Here is a 24,597-nt window from a genome sequence, read left to right on the forward strand (position 1 = left end):
ATCTGGGTAAATGTTTCCCTACAGTATAAGATCCTAAAGGGCAAGGATTGTATATTTTTTTCTTTGTATCCAATACCTACCACCATTCCTGGCACATAGTAAGTTTTTGTGACAAATGCTTATTGAATTGATTTTATGATATGATAATATCCATGAGGCAGCAAGCCCCTTGTAGCCTAGAAAACTGACACCCTTGTTGAGCAAATTTGCCTTCTTTCTTTTTTTATTTTTTAAACCAGTTTTTCTCGAGACAAAGAATCAGATGTAGCCCTCCCCCCTTCCCATCCAAGCTCTTCCTCATCAATCCATTTGTCATTGTTTCAGGCTCAGAAATAATAAAAACAACACAACAATTCACAATTGTATAGCTGAATAGGGAAATAAGATTTGGGACATTCTTTCCCTACAACAATCTGGATTTGGAGTTAAGAGGACCTGGGTTTGAATTTCAGCTCTGCTAATTTACTACTTGGGTGACCATGGACAAGTCACCACTTTTTTGTCTCTCAGTTCTCTCGTCTTTAAAATAAGGGAATTTAAAAATAAAATAAAATAAGGGAATTTAGAAACAAGGAGGGAGAAAGAGCACTTATCAGTGCATAATGATCACATTGGCCTGCATATTTACTTTGTTTTGGTTTTTTTGTGGGGCAATGAGAGTTAAGTGACTTGCCCAGGGTGATACAGCTAGTGAGTGTCAAGTGACTGAGGTTGGATTTGAACTCAGGTCCTCCTGAATCCAGGGACAGTGTTTTATCCACTGCTCCACCTAGCTGTCCCAACATTTACTTAGTTTTAAAGTGTAATGTTTTACTGTGTTTTTATTTATTTTGTTAAAGATTTTCTTTAAAGTAAATTAAACTTTAAATTAAATTAAAACTACAGTTTAATTGGATTTGGGACACACTAAGAAGTGTTGTGGGCTGTGTGTTTGACACATCTGTCACTCCTAGCGCCAAAACCTATAGGAAAAATGTAAGATCCCACTACTCTGGGCACAGAAATGTAGTTAGTGATTTAAGATGCTGTAAGCCTAGGAACCAAGAAAGAAGCCTCTCCTTTTAACTCTAGGACTCAATATATAAACAAATTCACTTCAGCAAACATTTATTAGATGCCTTTAGGAAGCAGTGAAAAGAGCACCAGATTTAGAGTCAGAGGCTTCATAAACCTTAAAGCACTGTAAAATTGTTAATTATCATTAGTATTGGATGAAATGTTCTCTAAGTTCTCTCATGATTGTATGCAAAGCACTCTTCTAGGCTCTAGGAGAGAAACAATTTTTAGACAATATGCATCTCTGCTCTGGTGGTCCATATGGTCTCCCTTGTGAGCATTTAGAAAGCTCCATCTGTGATAACATTAACCTTAGTTAATGATTTACCATTGTACAATAATTACTAATTTACAGTATTTAGTCACTGATAAAGCCACTTATAGCCATTCAATTTTTTCAAGTATCTGTGGCCTCCAAATTACCTGTCATTCAGTCTTTAGACAGGATGAGCTTAAACCATCCCCAAAACATGACTGCTTCTCCAAAACTTACTGCAATCTTTCCATTCTGGAAATCTTAAGAGAAAGAGCCCTCATCCAAGAATTTCTGATGTTGCCATGGTTCACTAAACCAATCAGCTGCCTCCTACTCATACACTACAGGCAACAAACATTTATTAAGTGCTTATTTTGTGCCAGACACTGTGCTAAACACTAGGAATATATATGCAGGCAGAAAGACAATCCCTGCCCTTAAGCAGCTTACATTTACAAAAATACAGAAGTACAGATAAGAACAGTTTTTAACAGTGGTCTTCTTTTTCCCCTCACTACAAAACATGGTTAATTCTATTTTAGATTCCATAAATTCATCTTGTCAAAAGCAAAATTTTACCTGTCCATTACCAGATCAATTTTGCCATAGAACATTCCTAGGGGGAAACTGTGCTAACCGCCATATTTTTGGATTTTCCTGGGATGGAATCAAGGACTACCCCACATTTCTGAGCTTTAAGTTGCCGCTGGATTTAATACCTTGCTAGGTCTGATCCTTCATAGGTGTTTCTTGCTGGATAATAACAAGTTGAAGATGAATAGATAAGTCCCTTTTGCTTTCACAGCAGCAAACTGAATGAGGGCCAAAACAGAAGAGGTTATCCTTCTTAATCTTTCAATAATCTGACTGCAACAGCATCAGTGATTGATGGTCAGAGTTTCAGAGAAATCCCCTTGGGATTTCACTTGTGCTGGGAGGAGTCAGGAAACAAATGATGTCTTCCTATTTGGGAGGTAGCCTGGCTTAATGGGTAGAAAGCTGACCTCCAAGTCAGGAAAGGCTGTGTTCATGTCCTGACTCCAATGCATGCTGGCAGTATGACGCTGGGCAACTCTCTAGGCAGCTGTCAGGCTTGAAGTATTTATTGTTTCATCACTTGGGAGCTCCTTATATCAATGAAATCATAGGTCCTGCACATGTCGCTGGGGACATTTTCATCTCCATCCACCATCATGGATCCAAGGGGTATGTAGAGGAGAGCTAGGTTCAACCAAGGGCCTAACTCTAGCCAACCCCCTCCCCCCACCAGTGGTTTGAAATAAGATAACGGTAGAGTACTTTGCAAATCTTATAGTTCAACATACTTACCATCTGTTAAAATACCTCTTTTTGGAAGTCTAAGTTAGAATTACAAATAATATTTTTTACAAGTTTTTAAAACTTATAGCCCTGGGCCAAATGAATTCTCATTGTTATCTAATAGTTCTAAGGTGATCTCTAAACTGACATATGTGTCTTGTTATACATAGATTTTACATTTTGTGTTGATCACATCACCCTTTTGTTTCCATCATTGCTGTTGAGTCCTTTCGGTCATGTCCAACTCTTTATGATCCCATTTGCTGTTTCCTTGGCAAAGATTCTGGAATGGTTTGCCATTTCCCTCCTTAGCTCATTTTACAGTTATGAAAATGGAGACAAACAGAATTAAGTGACTTGCCCAGGGTCACAGAACTATTAAGTATCTGAGACCAGATTTGAACTCAAAAAGATGAGTCTTCCTGACTCTGGGCCTCATGCTCTATCTACTGTACCACTTAGCTGCCTCTTCACTTAAGGCCATTTCCTGTGGATGTGGCATCAGGAGTTTAGCCTTTAGCTCCATCTCCTATTCACTTTCTTATACTGGATAGTAACATACTTCTGTGTCAACTTGAGTGTAACAAACACTACTTTACCACAGGGATGACACTAGATTGTTTCATCTGTCCACATCTTTCTTGCTTCCATCTAGTCTCAACTCTCTCTTCCTTTCCCAGAGGAACACTTCCCTATTACAACCTCAATACCAGTTACAATAATGAGGCAAATGATCCAGAGACTCAACACCTAAACTACAATTCATGACATGCCAGTTATCAAAAACCTAAGAAACCTGTCATTGCCAGCTGGTCATGAGTTGGGTGGATTTATGTCTGTCTTTTCCATCTATCTGCACTCCTCAACGTCCGTACCACTATTTATTTCATACCTCTTTCTCATCAGAATTATTTATCTTCATATCATCAGAATTTCATCCTCAAAAACATGTAAGTCCTCTTGGGGGTGAGAATTCTCTGAAATGTGCTCCCCCAAATCTAGACTAGAGGTCAGACTACTCCAAGTTTATCCCACTTTGTTGTTGTACAGTAATGTTAGTTTTTCATGACCCCATTTGGGGTTTTCTTGGCAAAAATACTGGAGTGGTTTGCCATTTCCTTCCCCAGCTCATTTTATAGATGAAGAACTGAGTCAATCAGAGTCAAGTGACTTGTCATGGTCACACAGTTAGTAAATATCTGAGACCAGATTTGACCCAGTCTTCCTGACTGCAGGCCCAGCACTCTTAGCTACTCCATCACCTAGCTCCCCTTTATCCCACCTTAGCTGTCACTAATTCTAAGGCTACATGATCACCCTCCCAAGTCCTTGTCATTTCACCTTCAGCTTCTAAATGGTCAAAATCAGATCCAGAGAGGAATAGTACCCTTCATCATTCCCTATACCTTTTTTTCAATTAAATTATCCTCCAGACAAGTCATAATAATCAAGATTTGGCACCATGCTTGGGAATATAGAGAAAGATAAATACACAGCTCCTGACCTCAAGAAGTGCACCTTCTAAGGAAGGAAACAATATGTAATTAAGCATATATGAGATACATTCAGGTAAGATGGAAGGTAATTTCAGAGAGAGAGCACTCACAAGGGAGGGAATGGAAAAGGCCTCCCACAAAAGATATTTGAACTAAATCTAAAGAATTTATTAGCTGCCTTACTTGTAGATGAGAAGAGATGGAGTGAAGAAGAAAGGTTCCCCCAGTCATTATTATTTCCTACATCTAACCTAATTTTGTGATCTATATCCCAAACTCATTATTAATTTTCTTCCTTCTCCCTGGGTGGGTACTCCTACCACATTATTATGTGTTTTCCCTTAATTAGTCATCACTATTGTGCCCCATTCCAGTCTCTAGGCTTCCCCATGTAAGTATATATTTGTAATATGCAGTGCTACTCCATGACTTCTTTTATCTAATCTGTTCCTCTTCGATAAATTATACTCTTCCATGACTATATTCCAGTCATAAGTCACATCCTACCAAGTCTCAGTGTTACTTCTAGAGCCAAATTTATCTCTCTGCCTTTAGATCTATAGTTCACTTTTTATTACCCATATTTTATACATAAATATGTGAGGCTTTGTGTTTTTATTACAGTCCCTCTTCTTATATTTTGTCTCATGAGAAATATTAGTCCACTCTACTGATTCTCTTCTACCTTTGTAGTACCTGCTACCTTCTGGCTCAGCAGATATGCAGTTTTCTCCTACCATTCCATTTTCAACAGAAAGTCCTTTTAATCAGATCTGTAAATCTCCAGGCCAAATGCATTTTCATTCCAGGTGTATTCCATCCCTGCCCAAGACATTCCTACCCCAAAATCCAAATCCTGATATTAGGTATTGTCTAAGGGAAACCATCTTTTTCACCAGCTGTTCACTTCACACAACTCTTTTCTGGAGTCCCTACCTTCAATTGAGAGCAGTGATGAAAACAACATTTTTGCCCCTAAAGTCTTCAATTTTTGCCCACTTTTTTATATTCCTCAGCAATACTTCCTAACTTTCTTCAGGAAATTTTTTTCCATATGAATCATCAAAATTAAATAAAAATCATCAGGTTTGACAAATCTGAGGAGACTCTACTCTGCATGTTGTGTACATATGGTTGTTATTTTGAGAGAAACATACATTATAGCCTCTGAAAGTCTCCATAAATCTCCCCCTACTCACCATACTTGAAGAAACTAAGAGCCTCAGTTTTTCATAACTCTTACTTCTCTCACTTATAGTCATTTGTTCTATTTGCTGTGGGCAAGGGGACTAGGGAGAGGGGAGAAGCGTGAAGGGTGTTCAGAATTGGGCCTCGCTCCAGATAGTTTATGTTCAGTATTGGAATGAAATGAGAATCTTGTAGGTCACAACAGTTTAGGACATTCATACAACAATAAAAGAGATTTACTAAGCCACAGGGAAAGGAAAGTCAACAAAGACATGCCCTGAGTTCACCCTAAGTTGAATCAGCTGAGCTGCCCATTGTGGTACACTACCCAAACATCAGAGAGCATTTAGAGCTTCATGTAGCTATTTGGTAATCAGTGATACTAACAATATGAGTCTTTAGTCCCTAGAAACAATCAAATCTTGAAAATGGTTTTAGTCTTCCCAATCCACCTTAATCTTAGCGCCTTTCTTCTGTTGATTGTCTCCAATTTGTTTTCATATTGTGTTGTCCATTAGACTGTAACTTGAGAACAGGTACTGTCTTGCCTTTCTTTCTATCCCCACTACTTAACATAGTCCCTAGCTCATAAGAAATAATAAACGTTTATTGTCTAAGGGAAAGCTAGCCTAATTTGCATTGCTGGAGGAGGCAGGGCAGCCTAGGGAGGAGAGGTTAGGATATTATCCCTACTACAAAGAAAGTAGGGATTCTTGAACTAGATTTCATCTGTGGTGAGATTTCCTCCATCTTCCAGAAGCTTTTGCCTTCTTTTCATGAAATCTAGTGGTACTTGACACTTTGTTCAACTATATTTGACCTTCACTTTGGAGATTCCAAAGATTCCCAAAATCTAATATAATTAAGAGCTTCCTTCATTCATCTCTTGTCTAAAAGAAGGTCTTAAATAGGAATCCAGCTTCTAGTCCCTTATCACTTCTTCCATCTTCTCCATTTGCACCTTATGACACCTTCCATCACCATCTGTCAACATCTTCTGACATTGGCATAAAGAATTTTGAAAACTTTAAAGCACTATAGAAATGTGAGTTGTTATCATTATGTTCTTGTTAAACAGCATTCATACATGACCATCATTCCTCAGCTTTCTAAAGCTTCACAGTCTGTCTCTGGTGTGACTTGGATAAAGTAGCTCACAAGGGCATGTTGGGAATTTATGACAGTAATCTGGGTCTAAGGCGGGGGTGGGGGGGTGGAAACGTCACAATTTAGACTTAGTAGCAGCTCTTTGTCCTCTACTTTTGTTGTTCACAGACATTTCTGGAATGGAGATGCTAAATGCTCTGCTCTGACTAACAAGGTGTTTGTTCTTCTAGCCTCCTTCCTTTAATGGTAATGTAAAGCTGTTACCTGATGCTTTAGTGACTTGTCCATTCTAATCTATTGGAAACTGAGAAGAACTAAAAGGATTTCAGTCTATTTCCCCTTTCCTCCTCTGTCTCTTCTCTATTGTTTACAGACCATTTTTCTAACTTTTCTCAGGATGCCTGAGCTCTAAGATTTATTTGCAATTAATGGTTTTACAGGAGCCATAAGTCTCCCAGTGATTTCCCTGTTCTTGAGATGGGAGGCAGTATTTTGAACCAGTTGGGACTTCATTAATAAGACCTGGTGCAATTGTCTTCTTGATATCAAGCAGAAAGGGAGGAAGCAATGCAAAGAAACCATTTTTTCTTTTCATTTCCTATTTTTAAATGGTTGTAATTATTTTTCATGTGCAAATCTTTTTTCTGGATGCATATAGTTAGCATAGGATTACAATACCCCAATGAATCTAAATTTTTCATAGTAAAACATAAGTTGGAGCCTCTTTATATAATGCTTAAAGTCCATTTGGGTGGGTGAAATCATCTTTAGATGAAAGATTATTGTCATGAGGTTCTCCAATCAGGTATTTGCAGGAATACTCTGTAAAAGAAGAATTGGGCTTAGTCTGCTGAATCCCAGAAGGCAGACATTGAAAAGGAACACATTTAGTCTCATTATAAGATTAAACCTGTTGAGTGTAAACTTCTTAAAAATTACAGTTTTCAACGTGGAATGGGCTACTTTGGAAAATAATGGATACCCCATTTATGGAGGCCTTCAAGAAAAGTCTGGATAACCACTTATCAGATATACTGAAGTGGGGATTCTTTGGTGGGTTATTAGACTAAATGAGTGCTGAGGTTCCTTCTAATTCTGAAGTTCTGTGATACTATGAAATGCTCTTGGATGAAATCCCCTTGCATAGGCTCCTTCACCATACCCATATACATGTCATAGTGAATTATATTTGGTGAAATTTTTGTAGAAATCAAACAGATATTTCCAGATCTCAAACTGTATTATAATTAAAAAAAATTTTTTTAGTGAGGCAATTGGGGTTAAGTGACTTGCCCAGGGTCACACAGCTAGTAAGTGTTAAGTGTCTGAGGCCAGATTTGAACTCAGGTACTCCTGACTCCAGGGCGGGTGTTCTATCCACTGTGCCACCTAGCTGCCCCTCAAACTGTATTATAAAGCAGTAATTATCAAAACAATCTGGTATTGGCTAAGAAATAGAGAAGTGGATCAGTGGCATAGAATAGGTACAAATTACACTATAGTAAATGACTACAGTAATGATAAACCCCAAAATCCAAGCTTTTGGAACAAAAACTCATTATTTGACAAAAACTGCTGGGAAAACTGGAAAACAGTATGGCAGAAACTAGGTATATACCAACATCTCACACTAAATACTAAAATAAGGTCAAAATGTGTGCATGATTTACTCATAAAAATGACATTATAAGCAAATTAAGAGAGTATGGAATCATTGATCTGTCATATTTATGGGCAGAGAAAGAATTTAGGACCAAAGAAGATGTAAAACAAAATATAAAAGAGATCATTTTGATTATATAAAATAAAAAAGGTTTTGCAGAAACAAAACTAATGTAACCAGGGTTACAAGGGAAGCAGAAAACTTGGAAAGAATTTTTGAAACAAATATCTCTAATAAAGGCCTCATTTCTCAATTACATAGAGAACTGAGTTAAATTAATAAAAATACAAGTCATTCCCCAATTGGTAAATGTTCAAAGGATGTGAACAGGCAGTTTTCAGACAAAGAAATCAAAGCTATCTATCATCATATGATTATAGATCCAGATTACTATTGATCAGAGAAATGCAAATTAAAACAACTTTGATATATTACCTTACACCTATCAGAGTGGCAAATATAACAAAAACAGAAAATATTGGATGTTGGAGGGGATGTGGGAAAGCTGGGATGCTAATCCACTATTGGTGGAGTTGTAAAAAGATCCAGCCATTCTGGAGAGCAATTTGGAACTATGCCAAAAGGGAGGAACTGTGCATATCCTTTGATCCAGCAATACCACTACTAGTTTTATATCCCAAAGACATCATCTAAAAGAGAGAAAAAGATCTATTTGTACAAAAATATTTATAGCAGCTCTTTTTGTGGTGGCTAAGAATTGGAAATCAAAGGAATGCCCATCAATTGGGGAATGACTCAAAAAGCTGTGGTATATGATAGTGATGGAATATTATTGTGCTATAAGAAATGACAAGCAAGAAGTTTTCAGAAAGGCCTGGGAAGACTTGTATGAACTGATGTATAGTGAAGTGAGCAGAACCCAGAGAACATTTTGCACAGAGACAGCAATATTGTTTGATGAAGAACTGTGAATGACTTAACTATTTTCAACAATACAATGATCCAAAACAATCCCAAAGGACTATTGATGAAACATATGAAACACTATCCACTTCCAAATAAAGAACTGATACTGATAAACAGAGACTGAAGTATGCAATTTTTCACTTTCTTTCATTTTTTCTTTTATTCAAGTTTTCTTATACAAAATGACTAATATGGTAATGTTTTACACAATTGTACATGTATATCTGATTGTTTACTGCCTCAGGGAGGGGGAGGGAAGGAAGGAGGAATAAAAAATGAAACCCAAAATTACAAATAAAAATGTTTGTTGCTTTTTTAAAAAAGAAATTAAACAGATGTTTATTAGAAATAGAGGGCTGTTTCTCATGCCATGTTTGAGAAAAAAAATAGTAAGCTCTTAGTTTGATCACTGGGGCACCTGGTTGGCTCAATGGATAGAAAACCGGGCCTGGAGTCAAAAAGACCTGAGTTCAAATCTATCCTCAGACACTTACTAGCTGTGTGACCTTGGGTCTCACTTAACCCTGTTTGCCTCTGTTTCCCCATCTGTCAAATGAGTTAGAGAAGGAAATGGCAAACCTTATACAGTATCTGCCAAGAAAACCCCAAATGGGGTCATGTAGAGTTGAACATGACTGAAAAATGACTTAATAACAAAAGTTTGATCATTGAACAAAACTGAAAATCCATCCATGATGAAGTTAAACTTTTTATTGTTACCTTCATCACTCTGGAACATTGCCTTATTATCCAATCTTCCCCCATGACTGGTACTCTACTGCTAAATATATGAGGTATATACCCACTCTCCTCACATACACTGTAAGGAGACTGGAAATCAGAAAGAAACTTCTTTCCATATAGTTTTATTTTTAAATTATTATTAATAATAATGTATCATTATTTCAAGGACCTACAGTGTCCTCAATGTGGAAATTCCTTCTACCAATCCAGATTAGGGAAGGGAAAAGGGAAGAGAAGGAAATAAGCATTTATATGGCACCTACTATAGTTTCCTCATTGTTTACAATAGTGCCTGGCACATAGTAGGTGCTAAGCATTTTACAAATATTATCTCATTGGGGCAGCTAGGTGGCGCAGTGGATAGAGCACCGGCCTTGGAGTCAATAGGACCCGAGTTCAAATCCAGCCTCAGACACCTGACACTTACTAGCTGTGTGACCCTGGGCAAGTCACTTAACCCTCATTGCCCTGCAAAAAAAAGAGAGAGACAGAGACAGAGAGACACAGAGAGAGAAACAGAGAGACAGAGAGAAGAAGAAGAAGAAGAAGATATAAAGGTAGCTCTGAAGTTGAGTCTAGAACATAGCTCTCTTTGGAAAAATTGGCACAGAATGAGCTTTTGCAGGCTGGCTATGGAGAGGCTCAGAATTCAGAAGAGGAGAATAGAGTAAAAAGAAGCTGATTTTTATTCTTGATTCCCAAATTTGATTCTTTCTTCTTTAATGAAACACTTGACAATGCTCCTAGCCCTTACAGCAATAGTTATCTCTTCCACATCATGACTTTCCCCATTGAGGTTTTAATATATTGTGGGTCAGCATAAGAAATTAAATGGGAATTTCGGGGGGAGTTTTGTGGAAGCCACAGACAACATGTGAAGGCCAGCAGACAACACAAAATATTCTTTTTCATAGAGTATTTTTTCTTAACATTGACCTACATATGACCAAATACTTAACCCTAATTTTACAATGAGGTACTGTAAACATGCCATAAAAATAAAATTCTCCAGATTTCTACCCTGGTATGAAGGGAGGGCCAAAAATATTTACACAGATTTTCCTGAGTTTGGGGGTGGGCACTGTGCCTTTCTCCCCCAAAATGTGGAAGGGATAACTATTTGCCTTTAAGAACGAGGTTTTTTTTTTTGGCCGGGGTGGGGGGGGGGGCGCAGCTAGGTGGTGCAGTGGATAAAGCATCAGCCCTGGATTCAAGAGGACCTGAGCTCAAATCCGGCCTCAGACACTTGACACTAGCTGTGTGACCCTGGGCAAGTCACTTAACCCTCATTGCCCTACAAAAAACAAAACAAAACAAAACCAAAAAAAAAAAAACCCTAGTTTTTGAATATGCCATTTGTAAAGCTATCCACCCCTCACTGAACTAGGCAGATAACCTTGGATCATGGTCAAGGACCAAATTACCCAGTTTATGTCTTCTCCAGGTTCCTTTCCCCCCTCTCTTCCCAGTCTCAGCTTCACTTCTGAACCTGTTTATTAGCATTTAACCTTCAGGACTGGATAGAGGAAATAGTATCCGATGATTCCTTTTGGGTTTCTTTTTTTTCCTTTTGGGTTTAATGTTTTATCAAGGTTGAGAAAGTTATCATTTGGCTAAATTGAGGTTTGAGGATTACCTACAAATTTCCATTATTCATTCATTCCCTGTGATTCTTTCTGGCAGCAACACTGACTGCCTACACTTCTATTGGTTAAATGAGGTAAGAACGGCAAACAGCAAAGGGACAAAGGGGCTCTGATAAATCATTGAAATCCACAGATACTCCAAGGATCTCATTTGACTCACTTCCCTCTAGAAAAACAGACTAATTTGATTTTTGTCTGTCTTCCTTCTCCCTCTCTTCAGGTAGCCTAATAATAAGCAAGATGATCAAAAACGTAGTTCACAGAAAGGAGGAGAAACAAAAAATTATTAAGGATAGGAATGAATCAAAGCAAAGAATCATGAACCATTTCTACCCAATGCCTGGTCTGGAGGGTGATCTAAGACAACCACAAGGATGCTAGCCAGTCTACGTGCTGGCTAATAGTGTGAAGGGTTAGGGGGAATCCTAGCCTCTAAGTTCTGTGTCTTTTTTCCATCTTCTGACTTCTGACTTTACCAATACTGGAGAAAGTATCTGAAAACTCATTCATACTCATTCAATAAAAACTGATAACTTAGTCTTTTCCCATGAGTTTGGGATGGTGGTATATTTACCCCAATAAGCCTATGGTAGGGAAAAAAATGTTAGACCTTCTTAACAATCTGATCTGGGACAGAGAATTCCCAAAGTTGATAGCAAAGCCAACTCTATAGACAAGGAGCCTTCAGACTTGATTAAGGTAAGGTAAGAGTGGCCTAATATAGCTGCATTAATCAGATACCAGATGCAGAAAAGAATGCCTATGGCTAAAGGATTGAAGTTCTTATTGAGGACTTCCAGGTCCCAGCCAGCAGGCCGAGAAAGGGTGTGAGGCAGGGAGACCTTCTGTCCTGAAATCAGTCCAGCAGTCAGCAGCCTACAAATCTAGGCCTTTGTAGAGGACAGAAGAGGAGGAGGTCACAGGTTTAGAGCTGGAAAGATATTAAAAATAATCCAGTTCATCTCCCTCACTTTACATATAGCACCGACCCTGGAGTCAGGAGGACCTGAATTCAAATCTGGCCTCAGACACTCGACATTGACTAGCTGTGTGACCTTGGGCAAGTCACTTAACCCTCATTGCCTCACCAAAAAAACAAACAAACAAAAAGAAAAACAGCAGGCAGGATACTTACCCTAATAAGGTTTTTGTGGTGAGAAAACATTATATTAGACCTTTCTAACAATCCAATCTGGTATTCCTAAAGTTGATAGCAAGGCCAACTATGTAGATGAATAGCCTTCAAATTTGATTAAGGTAAAGCAATCATGATCAAATATAGCTGCATTAGTCAGGCACGGGATGTTTATGGTTGTGTTAAAAGGTTAGATAGATTATCCATTTTTTCTTCCAAGTTTAATGAAGCCATAAACAACCAACTCCTTTTTGAGTAATATTAGGATTTTTTGCTTTTAACTTATATACTCGTGTCTAACTAGCCCTCCCCCCGCAACTGCCTGCTCATTACTCCCACACACTTATTAATGATTTATGCCTCATCATTTGGACTGAAGATTATAGCAAAAGATACAGGGTTTCTGAAAAGAGAATTCTACAAGGCAGTGGCCAAACTGCTTGGAGGGGAGAGCCTAGAATGGATACCTTGGGAATTTTTATTCCATGAGGAATATAGAGAATAGATAGAGAAATTAAAATTTTTAAACTAATGAATAGGATTAATTAAAGGGGAAGAGAGAAAGCTACTTGATTAGCTAAGAGAAAAAAAGAGAAGAACAACTAAATAACTAGATAAAAGAAAGAAAGAAAAAGAAATGAATAAGCAAAATTCCAAAGGGAAAAGTATAACAAATAGGAAGGGGTATCAGGGAAAGAGAGCCACTGGAAATATGGCACCTTACAAAAGACTAAGCTAAAAGTTACTAAAGAAACATAGTATTGTGATTATAATGGAAGAAGGGAGAAAATAGTAACTTAAAAAAACACAAATATTAGAAATAAATAAGTAGAGGGAAATATAAAACTAATGCATAATATTAAATGTGACTAAACATTCCCCCCAAAACAATGAAAAAAGGAGTAACAGATTAAATAAGAAAACAAAACCCTACAATCTATTTCTTCTAAGAAACACATTTAAAAAACAAAAAACAAAAACACACATAAAGTAAAACTAGAGCATAGATTGAAAAAATTACTATGTATGAATGGCAATCATGCTGATGAAACAGATATTCAAAAAGAGATAAATAAGTAAACTACATTATTGCTGAAAGAAACTGTAAATAAACTAATATCAGTAATAAACTTATATACTACAAATTCACAAAGGAAATATTAACTGAGCTACATGAAGAAATAGACAGTAATGCAATCATGACAGGACTAGTGACTTCAATATCCATCTCTCAGTATTGGATAAGTCTAACAGATAACAAAAAAGAAAATATGGAACTGAACAGATTGCTGGAGAAAATAGAGCTAAAAGACTTATGGTATCTTTTAAAGTTGACTGTAAAAGAGTATCTATATTTCTTAGTATCACATGAAACTTTTAAAAAAAATAGACCATGTATATACACACAGATATGGCAAATATAAAAAGACAGAAATAGTAAATACATCTTCTATATGGTGAAATAAAAATAGTCATTGTTTGTGGAACTATAAACGAAAGGCACAGAATGAAGTAGACATATAATAATGAACTCCTAAATAATATGTGGGTAAAAGAACAAATCATATAAACAATTAGTAATTATATGAAAGAAAATGATAATGATGGAACAACAAACTAAAATTTCTGAGATACAGCTAAAGCTGTCCTTGGGGGAGGGGGATTCATATCCTACAAATATACAATATACAAATATACATAGCCTACAAATATGCATTAACAAAATAGAAAGAGATAATTAACTGAATATACATTTTTAAAATTAGAAAGCCAACCAATAACCACTTAAAATAAACACAACAAAGTAGATATGAAAATTAGAGGAGAAATAGACAAACTAGAAATAAAAAACAAAACATAGAAATAAGTAAAAAGTGAAAGCTAATTGTTTAAAAGCAACTAATGAAATTGACATTTAGTTAATCTGATTAAGAAGAAGAGGGCAAAAAATAAAATCAACAAAGTAGAAAATGAGCCAAAGTGAAATCACAACATGAGAAGAAATTTTTAAAAATCAGAACGTATTATACAGTTATATTCTAGCCAAGACACAAAAGAAATATATGAATACATTAAAAAATACAAAGTACCCAAACTGACAAAAAACCAGCTAGAGATGTTTATTCTTAAAGAGGGAAATAGTTCTAGTTACGAAAGAATTACCAAAAACAAAAAAGAACTCTTGATCCTGATGGAATTAAAAGAGAATTCTATCAAACTTTTAAAGAACTTCACAAATTTTTCTCAAAAAATTGAGAAGGAAAGCACCCTATGAGAATCCTTTTATGAGTTAAATATATCCCTAATATCTAAACTAGGGAATGATAAAGAACAGAGGAAAAACTACAGGCCAATATAATTAATGAATATTGACTCATATGTTTAAACAATATCCTATCAAACAGATTACAGTGATTTATCCAAGAAATCAATCATTATGACCAAGTTTGATTTATACCATGGATGCCAGGATGCTTCAACATTAGGAAAAAAATCAACACAATCACATTAAAAAACAAAACATCCAAAGCCTCATAATTATCTCAAGATACAGAAAAACCCTTTAGAAAGTACAACAATCATTTGTGGAGACAGACAGACAGGGAGGGAGGGAAGAAGGAAGGAAGGAAGGAAGGAAGGAAGGAAGGAAGGAAGGAAGGAAGGAAGGAAGGAAGGAAGGAAGGAAGGAAGGAAGGAAGGAAGGAAGGAAGGAAGGAAGGAAGGAAGGAAGGAAAGGAAAGGAAAGGAAAGGAAAGGAAAGGAAAGGAAAGGAAAGGAAAGGAAAGGAAAGGAAGGAGGGAGGGAGGGAGGGAGGAAGGAGATCTGATCTAACTCTCTCATTTTACTGAGAAGGAAACATGCCCAAAGAGAAGAAGTGACTTTTTAAATTTCATTTTTATATTCATAACACCAAATAAAATGAGCATTTGCATGTATAATGCAGGGCAGAAAGAAATAATTATACATAAGCTGTAAACCTCTATTACATGATTTAGAGAGAAAAAAGTGAGTTTTCCAAAGTCACATAACTATTTAGTAGCAAAACTGACACTAGAATTCAATCTCCAGACTCCTAGCCTGGTGCCAGTTATCTGAGAAATAAATCTATACAAGGGGTTTAGTAGTGTTAATAAAGTTAATGTCTTAAATTTTCCCCTCCCCTTATGCTGGATAGCTTTCTATCCCAATGGATAAAAGGTAAAATGAATTCCCTATACTCTGAGTCTTTCCTGACATCTTTGGACACACTTTCTGGAGTTTCCCCAAATTCATTCCTGTGTTCTGTTCTAGCTGTCACCCAAACCCAGGCTCTGGGGCATTCTAGAGGCAAATCTGTTGCTTCTGAAAGGACCAGTCCTAGATTTGGAGTCAGAAGACCTCAGCTCAAATTTTGCCTCTGATGCTTACTACCTGTGTGATTCCTGATACTAAAATGACAATACCACTATACCAATGAAATTACCAAGAGGATACTTTATAGAACTTAATAAAATTCATTTGAAAAACAAAAGATCTAGAACATCAAGGAAAATTATGAAAAGAGGTAGGAACAAAAGGGGACTAGCATTTCCAGACTTCATACTATGTTATAAAGCAACAGTCATGAAAACCATCAGGTATTAGGAGAGGGAGAGGGAGAGAAGGATGAAGGGAGGGAAGATGTGGGGGACAGAGAGAGAAAGGGAGGGAGGGAGAGAATGAGAGAGAGAGGAAACAGAGAGAGAGACAGAGAATAGGCTAGACTGAAGAATCAAAAACAATGGAATTTAGTAACTCAGTGTTTGACAGAGTGGAAAACAAATTATCTAGGGAAAAACTCCTTATTTGATTAAAAAAACTGTTAGGAAAACTAGAAAGCAGTCAGACAAATTTTTCTTAGACTAATGCTTTACACTATAATTCTAATATGCCCTAAATAGTTATACAACCTTAATATTAAAGATCATACTATTAAAAAATTAGAAGAGAAACAGATCATATACCTCTCACAGCTATGAGGAGTTGATGTCTTTTTAACCAAACAAAAGATAGAGGCAATTACAAAATATAAAATAGATACCTCTGACTACATGAAACTAAAATCTTCTGCACCGACAAAATTGATACAGTCATGATAAAACAGAAGTGGTCGAATGGGAAAAAATTTTGTACCAAATATCTCTAAGGGGTTGGTATCCAAGTTATATAAATAATTCATGGACACAAACACACATATACATATATAATTAAAAATATATGTGTAGGGTGGCTAGGTGGCATAGTGGATAAAGCACCCGGCCCTGGATTCAGGAGTACCTGAGTTCAAATCCGGCCTCAGACACTTGACACTTACTAGCTGTGTGACCCTGGGCAAGTCACTTAACCCCCATTGCCCCACAAAAAAACAAAACAAAACCAAAAACAAAACAAAACAAAAAAAATATATGTGTATCCAAGATATATACATTTATAGGCACACACACACACACACACGTGTGTGTGTGTGTGTGTGTGTGTGTGTGTGTGTGTATGCCATTCCCCATAAGTAGTTAAAGGATATGAAAAAGTAATTCTTTTTTTTTGTGGGGCTATAGGGGTTAAGTGACTTGTCCGAGGTCACACAGTTAGTAAGCGTCAAGTGTCTCAGGCCGGATTTAAACTCAGGTACTCTTGAATCCAGGGCTGGTGCTTTATCCACTGTGCCACCTAGCTGCCCCTGAAAAAGTGATTCTTAAAAGAATTGCAAAGTATACATAACCACATGAAGAAATGCTCCAAAATTACTAATAAGAAAAATGAACTTCAAAATTACCCTGTTTCATCTTACTCCCTACAAATTGGCAAAGACAACCAAAAAATGACAATAATCAATGTTGGAGGGGTTATAGGATAATAGGCATCATTGCTGTTGGCACCATGAAATGATACAACCATTATGGAAAGCAGTTTGGAATAATGCAAATAAAGTAACAAAATGTCCATACCTTTTGAACTAGTGTCTCCATTGCTGGACTAATACACCAAGGAAGCTATTGATTAGAAAAAGGCCCTCTATAAACCAAAATTTTTCTAGCAGTACTTTCTGTGATAGCAAATAACTGAAAACAATGTAGATGACCCTTGATTAGAGAATGGCTAAACAAATTATGGTACATGAATGTGATACATGGAATATTATTATGCGGTAAGAAAATAATCTATGTGATCAATACAGAGGAGAGTAGAAAGATCTACACAAACTACAGAGTGAAGTAAGCAGAGTTAAGAAAGTAATATACATAGTGACTACATCAATGTAAATGAAAGAACAACCACACACAAAAATTCAGAAGTGAATAATGTAACAAAAGTATAAAGATTTACTTAAATGAAGAGATGACATGACATCCCTAACGCCCCCCCCCCCACTTCATGGAAGTGAGAGGCCCAAATATGTCGACGTTTTCCTTTTTTTAATAATAGTATTTTATTATTTTCCAGTTACATGTAAGGATAGTTTTCAACACTTGTTTTCATAGGATTTTTAGTTCCAAATTTTTCTCCTACCCTCCCTTCCCTCCCTCCTCCCCAAGATGGAAAGCAATTTGATATGTTATATATGTACAATCACATTAAACATATTTCTGTATTAGCTATATTGTGAAAGAAGAATCAGAGCACAGGGGGAAAACCTCAAAAAAGAGGGGGGAAAACAGTCCAAAAATAGAAACAGTATGGTTCAATCTTCATTTATAATCCATAGTTCTTTTTTCTGGATGTTGAGAACATTTTCTATCATGAGTTCTTTGAAATTGTTTTGGATCATTGCACTGCTGATAAGAGCCAAGTTTATAATAGTTGATCATCATACAATGTTGCTGTTACTATGTACAATGCTCTCCTGGTTCTGCTCCTCTCAGTTAGCAACAGTTCATGTAAGTCCTTCCAGGTTTCTCTGAACTCCTCCTACTCATCATTTCTTTTTTTAAAAATAAAAGTATTTTATTATTTTCCAGTTACATGTAGAGATAGTTTTCAACATTTGTTTTTATAAGATTTCCAATTTCAATTTTTTCTCCCTTCCCACCTCCCCACCTCCCATATTTATTAAGCTGTTAGTATATGTCAAACACTGTGTTAAGCAAACACTGGTTATACAAACACAAGCAAGAAAAAATCCCTGCCTTCAAGAAACTCATAATCTAATGGGGAAAGATACCACATAAAAGGGAGTTGGAGAGAGAGAGAGAGAGAGAGAGTGGTTTTCATGGCATGGTTTATAGCTTTTGACGAGGAAATGAAGTGGAGGCTCCAGCCTAGAAAAAGTGAATACCCACCTTCCAGGGGGAAGAGTTCAAACATCCTGTGGGAGGAGGCGGGCATGAAAGCCAGAACAGCACAGTGAGCCACTGTATCTTTGCTACAATGTTCGCCAAACCTAAATGGCCCTTCCTCCCAACTTCACCCATCCATTCCAGTCTGGTTCATGTTGTCAGCCCTTCTAGGAAGCCTTTCTTGATTCTCATAACTACAAATTCTCTTTCCCTACTAGAATCTCTTTACAAAGGTTGAACCTTTTATTTTTATTTTATGTGTCTTATACACGTCAATATTTCTAGGATTTGCCATTCTGTCAGTGTGAGTCCTTCCTGTATCAATGCAGAATCCTCTAGCTGTGGAAGGTAGTTATGGAGAATTGTCTATCACCTTTCATCTAACCTGCTGATGAGACTTTATGACTTAATGAAGGAAATCCTCTGAGAGTTATAATAAGAAATATTTACCTTACCACAAAAAATTCCCAGGGAATTGTTATGGGGTTGAGAAGAGGCAGTGTGTCATGGCTCCATGGAAGGGAAGGACAACAGAGACCATGGTGGAATGCTAGCATGAAGCCATTTCTGGGGAGGCTGCCGCATGGTTGAGGGCTCAGGAACTTAGGGAAAAGAGAGGAAAGAGCTCACCTAGCCTACTACGTGGTAGAGTATCATTTTAACTAATTGGTCTTGCTAATTAGGCAACAACTCTGTTGTTTCTAAGCTAATGATGGATTGCAAATGCTATCAATGCCCTCTCAGGTTAGCATCCTCTACATTCAGCACCTTGGAACAAAACTCTGCTCACCCCACCCTCATTCTAGTTCTGGATGACAAAGACACAATGTCACTAGGTCCATTCTTTTTTTAAAAAAATAAACATTTTTATTTATGGTTTTGAGTTTCAAATATTATCCCTTCTTCCCTCCCTCCCTGTGGTAAGCAATCATATATAGGTTATATATGTACCATTATGTAAAACATTACCACATTAGTCATTTTGTACAAAAGAACTGGAATAAAAGAAAAAATGAAAGTGAAAAATAGCATGCTTCAGTCTGTGTTCAAGCAATATCAGTTCTTTCTTAGGAGGTGGAGAGTATGCTTCATCATTAGTCCTTTGGGATTGTCTGTGGTATATGATGGTGATGGAATATTATTGTGTTATAAGGAATGACAAGCAGGATGATTTTAGAAAGACCTGGAAAGACTTCTGTTAACTGATGTATAGTGAAGTGAGCAGAGCCAAGAGAATGTTGTGCACAGAGACAGCAATATTGTTTGATGAAAGACTGTGAATGACAACATTGATCCTAGGTCCATCCTTAAAACCTCTCCAGCATTTTAAGACCTCCCAGAAGCTGTGCTCTTCTCCACATGACTAAGAATCAGAATAGAACTTGAGATCTTACATATTTACTGCCTTAGTATCAATCTGAAAGTGTGTGGATTGGTCTCATATTTTTCAACCATGGAGGGAATAGTCTGGCCATGCCCTCACTCCAGGAGAAAGATCCCTTGGGACAGGCAAGAAAACTATTTCTGTTCATCCTTTCTAGATTGTTTTTTTCCAAGGGGAGAATTAGGAGTGTATTTCACTTGGAATTTTTATTTATTTCCAGTTTTCTCATCTGTAAAATGGGGATAACAATAGCCCCTGCCTTACAGTGTTATCATGAGATTCCAATGGGATAATATATGTAAAGAGATTTGCAAAGTTGAAAGTGCTATATAAATGTTATTATTATTTACCATTTATTTATTCCTCCTTGAATGCCTCCCTTAGTACAGTGATTTGTATGGAATAGACACCTACTAAATGTCTGTTGCATGAAAAACTGAATGAACCTGTGGTCTTACTACATTAATGACTTTGGTATTATGTCTGCTTTAGTTTTCAGGACTTTATCTCCTGTCCTTCTTCACTATCCTCATCGGGCTGGTGCTCTACTCTTCCACCTCCACATACATAGCCCAGGACCCTCGGGTATACAAGCAGTTTCGAAACCCATCAGGAACCGTTGTAGACTTACCAGCCTCTGGACAGGTGGAACCTTCAGTCACCTATACCAGCCTAGGTCAAGAAATGGAAGAAGAGCCCCATGTGCGAGTTGCCTAGGATTAGGCCCTCCTAATCCACTGAGGATGACTCAGTGGCCACGTGTATGCCCATCATCTCTGTATTGTACATAGAGAAAGGTATTTACCAGGTGCAGTTTACTCATGTGGACTGCAAGGTAGCAAAGTCTGAAAGCCTCTTACAAATAACAAGCTCATTGTCCCTGGAGACCCACACTCCAAAACATCCTACTTGGAGAGGTGTCTGCCTAGGGTGTATACTGACCGCAATTCCCTCTGCATCAATTACTGTGAAAAGTTTTGAATCAAAAGCTAGTATTATTGTTGTTTTTTATTATTATTACTGTTATTATTATTGAACCAATATTCAAGAGGGGATTTTGCACACCACCCCCACCCCTACCCAAATGCAAATTAAATTACCACCAGTTCTGCAAGCAGTCACATAAATCCCACTTTTCTATGGCAAGTCACTTTTTAAGAATCATATTTAATTTTTTTTGCATAAACTTTGTGAGTGATGCATGCTGCAGGAGCTCCACCCCAAAAAAGTTTAGTTGGCCTTGGAATTTGGTGGTTAAGGGTTAATCCACCACCTGTTGGATTGTTGGCTCAATATGTCATCTGTGCTGTGACCCTTGTGGGGAGGGGCAACTGACCATATAATTCTCTATTCTAGGAATAGATCTAAAATGAGCATTTTAGCCTTTTTATATTTGCAATCACTACATACTCCTCCAGGCCATTGCCTTCTGTTGTGCCATGAGGTTTCTGCCAAACATGTCCCTATGATAATAGGGTTAGGAATGTATCATTGCTATGGGTTACGGGGAAACTCCAGAAACCAAGTCATTTTCCCAAGATATTTGTTTTCACCCAAATCTGTGCTCCCTTATGCTTCTTCTTTCCTCCTTATCCCCCCAAATTCCCATTGTTTTATTTTCTCCTCCTTCTAGATCTTTTTTTTTTTTTTTGGTGAGATAATATGGAACAGAATCAAGGCACTTGAAGGAGCCAGTGCTATCTACTACTTGTGAGGCTTCCTTTTTTTTCCTAAGTGTATTGATAAAGAAACTGTGTTCATATTTGTAAGTTTAATTGATTGTACCACCCGCCTAAAGAGTTTAGGGACAAAGGTAGTATAGGCACCAAGAGCAATTCAGTTGACCTGACACGATCACAATGATAGAGATACCATCATTTTACAATTATGCATTTGAAGAATGTTTGGTATCATCTGGAAAGTAGAAGTAATCTTTTAAGTATTACATTTTTAATCTGTCTTCTTTTCTCTCTTTGGGTAATAGGAGTCTGATGGGTCTTTTATATACATTTTTTTCATTTCTCCCAAAAATGACCCTTTTTTAAGGACTAGAAATCAAGAATCAAAAAAAGGGCCCACCTAATTTCCCAGTGCTAGCTGTAACCTGTGAGTATATGAAGTATCTTCTATGTTTGGTTGATGCAGAGAAGGCATTGATAAAGGTAAAGGGTATAGAAAGAAAAGGTAAATGTTTTTTGAGAATTCGAAGAAGTCATATAAATATCTGTGCAAATATTAAGCACACCAACTGGACCATAGGGTTTCTGCAAAGTAGAAAGGAGCATTTGTACTATTTTTGACACGCTAAAATAGTGAGACGGTTCTAAAGAGGTTGAACCAGGCCAGTACTTGTACTATGATGGAAAGCTATGCCTTAGTATCAATCTGAAAGTGTGTGGATTGGTCTCATATTTTTCAACCATGGAGGGAATAGTCTGGCCATGCCCTCACTCCAGGAGAAAGATCCCTTGGGACAGGCAAGAAAACTACTTCTGTTCAAAATCCATTGTCTTCTCAGATAACCCCTTAAAAGATTGTGTTTATTTTCTGCAAAAATCACTGTGCAAAAATTCTCCCTATCCTGAGGAATCCTGCTATCTCCTGTACTCTCTGCTACCTTTTCAACCAATTAAATACCTTTCTCTGAGCATTTTGTCTATTTAGGTCTAAAGACCTTGCAAGACTGGTTTTATTTTTGTGTTTACATTCCTTCATTTTGCATACTTTTCTTGTTTTACCCTGTTTTTAGTATTTATTTTTTAAGCCAAATGTTTGTAGTCTTCTTTTTTTATTCATTTTTATGACACTAATTTGTAGATGTTTAGTAGTCTTATTAGGAACAACTGGATTGAAGGCATTTCCAGGTCAGTTCACTGGCTTGGGAGTTTTTAAAAATTTAAATTTAAAAAAAGGTTTGCAATCAACAGATGGCTTAAATCTGCCATTTGAAACATTTTTATAGAATATTTTAATTGACTCCATTGTATGGAAACCAAGTGTGAATGTTTAGAAATGCACTGTATACCCTTCCTTCATCATCACTCAGCAAGCTCTCCCCACAGAGACCTTCCCATCACTGGAGTCACTTACAGTGTTGCTTTCTCTCTTCCCCAGGTAAAAAGGTGTATAATGTGTTGAACTGACCTCCAGATCAGAAAGGTTCAATGGATCTCCAAGAGAAAACAGTGGCATACAAGCCTTCCTGATATACACAAATATTAATTAGTCTAGTAAGGAAGGATGGGAAGGGGGAAGGTAGGAAGGATAATGTTATTCCAGGTGATCTCTTTCCTACAATTTCAGAACCTCTGTAGACACCAGCAGCAATTCAACTTTTCAGTTCACAACTCTCTACTGGTTGAATAAAACTTTAGCAGTGTGGGGCAGTGATAATATAAATAAACCAGAGTTTTTGTCAACACCACCATCCTTTGGGAACTGGGCAGCCCTTAGTAAGATAGGGGGTAATTTTTAGCTACTGAATGGAAACCTACCTAACCCCTCCCCACCTGAGGGAGGGCATAGACCTCCCAGAATGTTAGGAGACAGAGATATCTTGGCTCCAGCTTTCCACAGCAGCAAACTTGGAAACACACAACCTGGTAGACCAAGCAATTGAAAAAAAAATTGCATCACTGTGTCATAATGGAAACGTTTCAGTGTTTAGTTTAGATATTGCTAACTTGTGCTATTAACCTTCTGACAAGTGTGTAGTATGTTTTTTGTTTCATTTTGTTTTCATTAAAGCCATTTCATAGTCCCAAGCTAGCTAAAAGGAAAAACTTTACCCCATGGGTAGGATTCTACTGGTAAACCCCATAATAAGCACACTAACCCTGACCATTTCAAATGGGAATCTAAACCAAAAAGAAAAGAAGAAAAAAAAGAATCTGCACCAATACGCTGAATCAACACTTTCTCCATTTTTTGATATTTGCATGCTCCTATATGGACTGGCTGTGGCAATGTAATGCCTGTATAATGTTTTCAAATAAAAATAAATGCTTTATGAAAGCAAAAGGTTATTGGTTTCCTTGCCTGTTTTTTGCTGCTATGATGTCAACAGAGGCTCTCTCGGGATGCTGAAAATAGCAAGATAAGCAGATAGTAAGCAGAGTGCACCTCAAAATAACAACCCAGGAGAAAGCATTTCCAAATTAGGTAGGAATGCAGTGGGCCCCCAGAGCACTGCCTTCAAAGGCAGAATTGATAGTGTTTTGAATCTGCTGAATTAATTATTTATCCAGTTATTTAAGGAGCTTTGTCAAGGTCCTCTGAGCCCCCAAGAAAAAAAAACAAATTCAACAGTTAAATCTAGCCCACCAATTAGATCATGCTGACCCTAAAAGAAGCATCTTCTGCCAGCATACAACTTTAAAAAT

General features: G+C 37.2%; 1 protein-coding gene across 1 annotated transcript in view; it reads left to right on the forward strand.

Annotated features, from left to right (window-relative positions):
• SLC35F1 (solute carrier family 35 member F1) overlaps positions 1-24,240 on the forward strand; it is a 584,647-nt gene extending 560,407 nt beyond the window's left edge. The window contains exon 8 of the mRNA XM_043963476.1: positions 20,708-24,240. Within this exon, the coding sequence (XP_043819411.1) occupies positions 20,708-20,932 (225 nt within the window). The 3' untranslated portion in view covers positions 20,933-24,240. The remainder of the gene's footprint in view (positions 1-20,707) is intronic.
• The last annotated feature ends 357 nt before the right edge of the window (positions 24,241-24,597 follow it).

The sequence above is a fragment of the Dromiciops gliroides genome, chromosome 4 (assembly GCF_019393635.1).
Source record: "Dromiciops gliroides isolate mDroGli1 chromosome 4, mDroGli1.pri, whole genome shotgun sequence".
NCBI classification, from domain to species: Eukaryota; Metazoa; Chordata; class Mammalia; order Microbiotheria; family Microbiotheriidae; genus Dromiciops; species Dromiciops gliroides.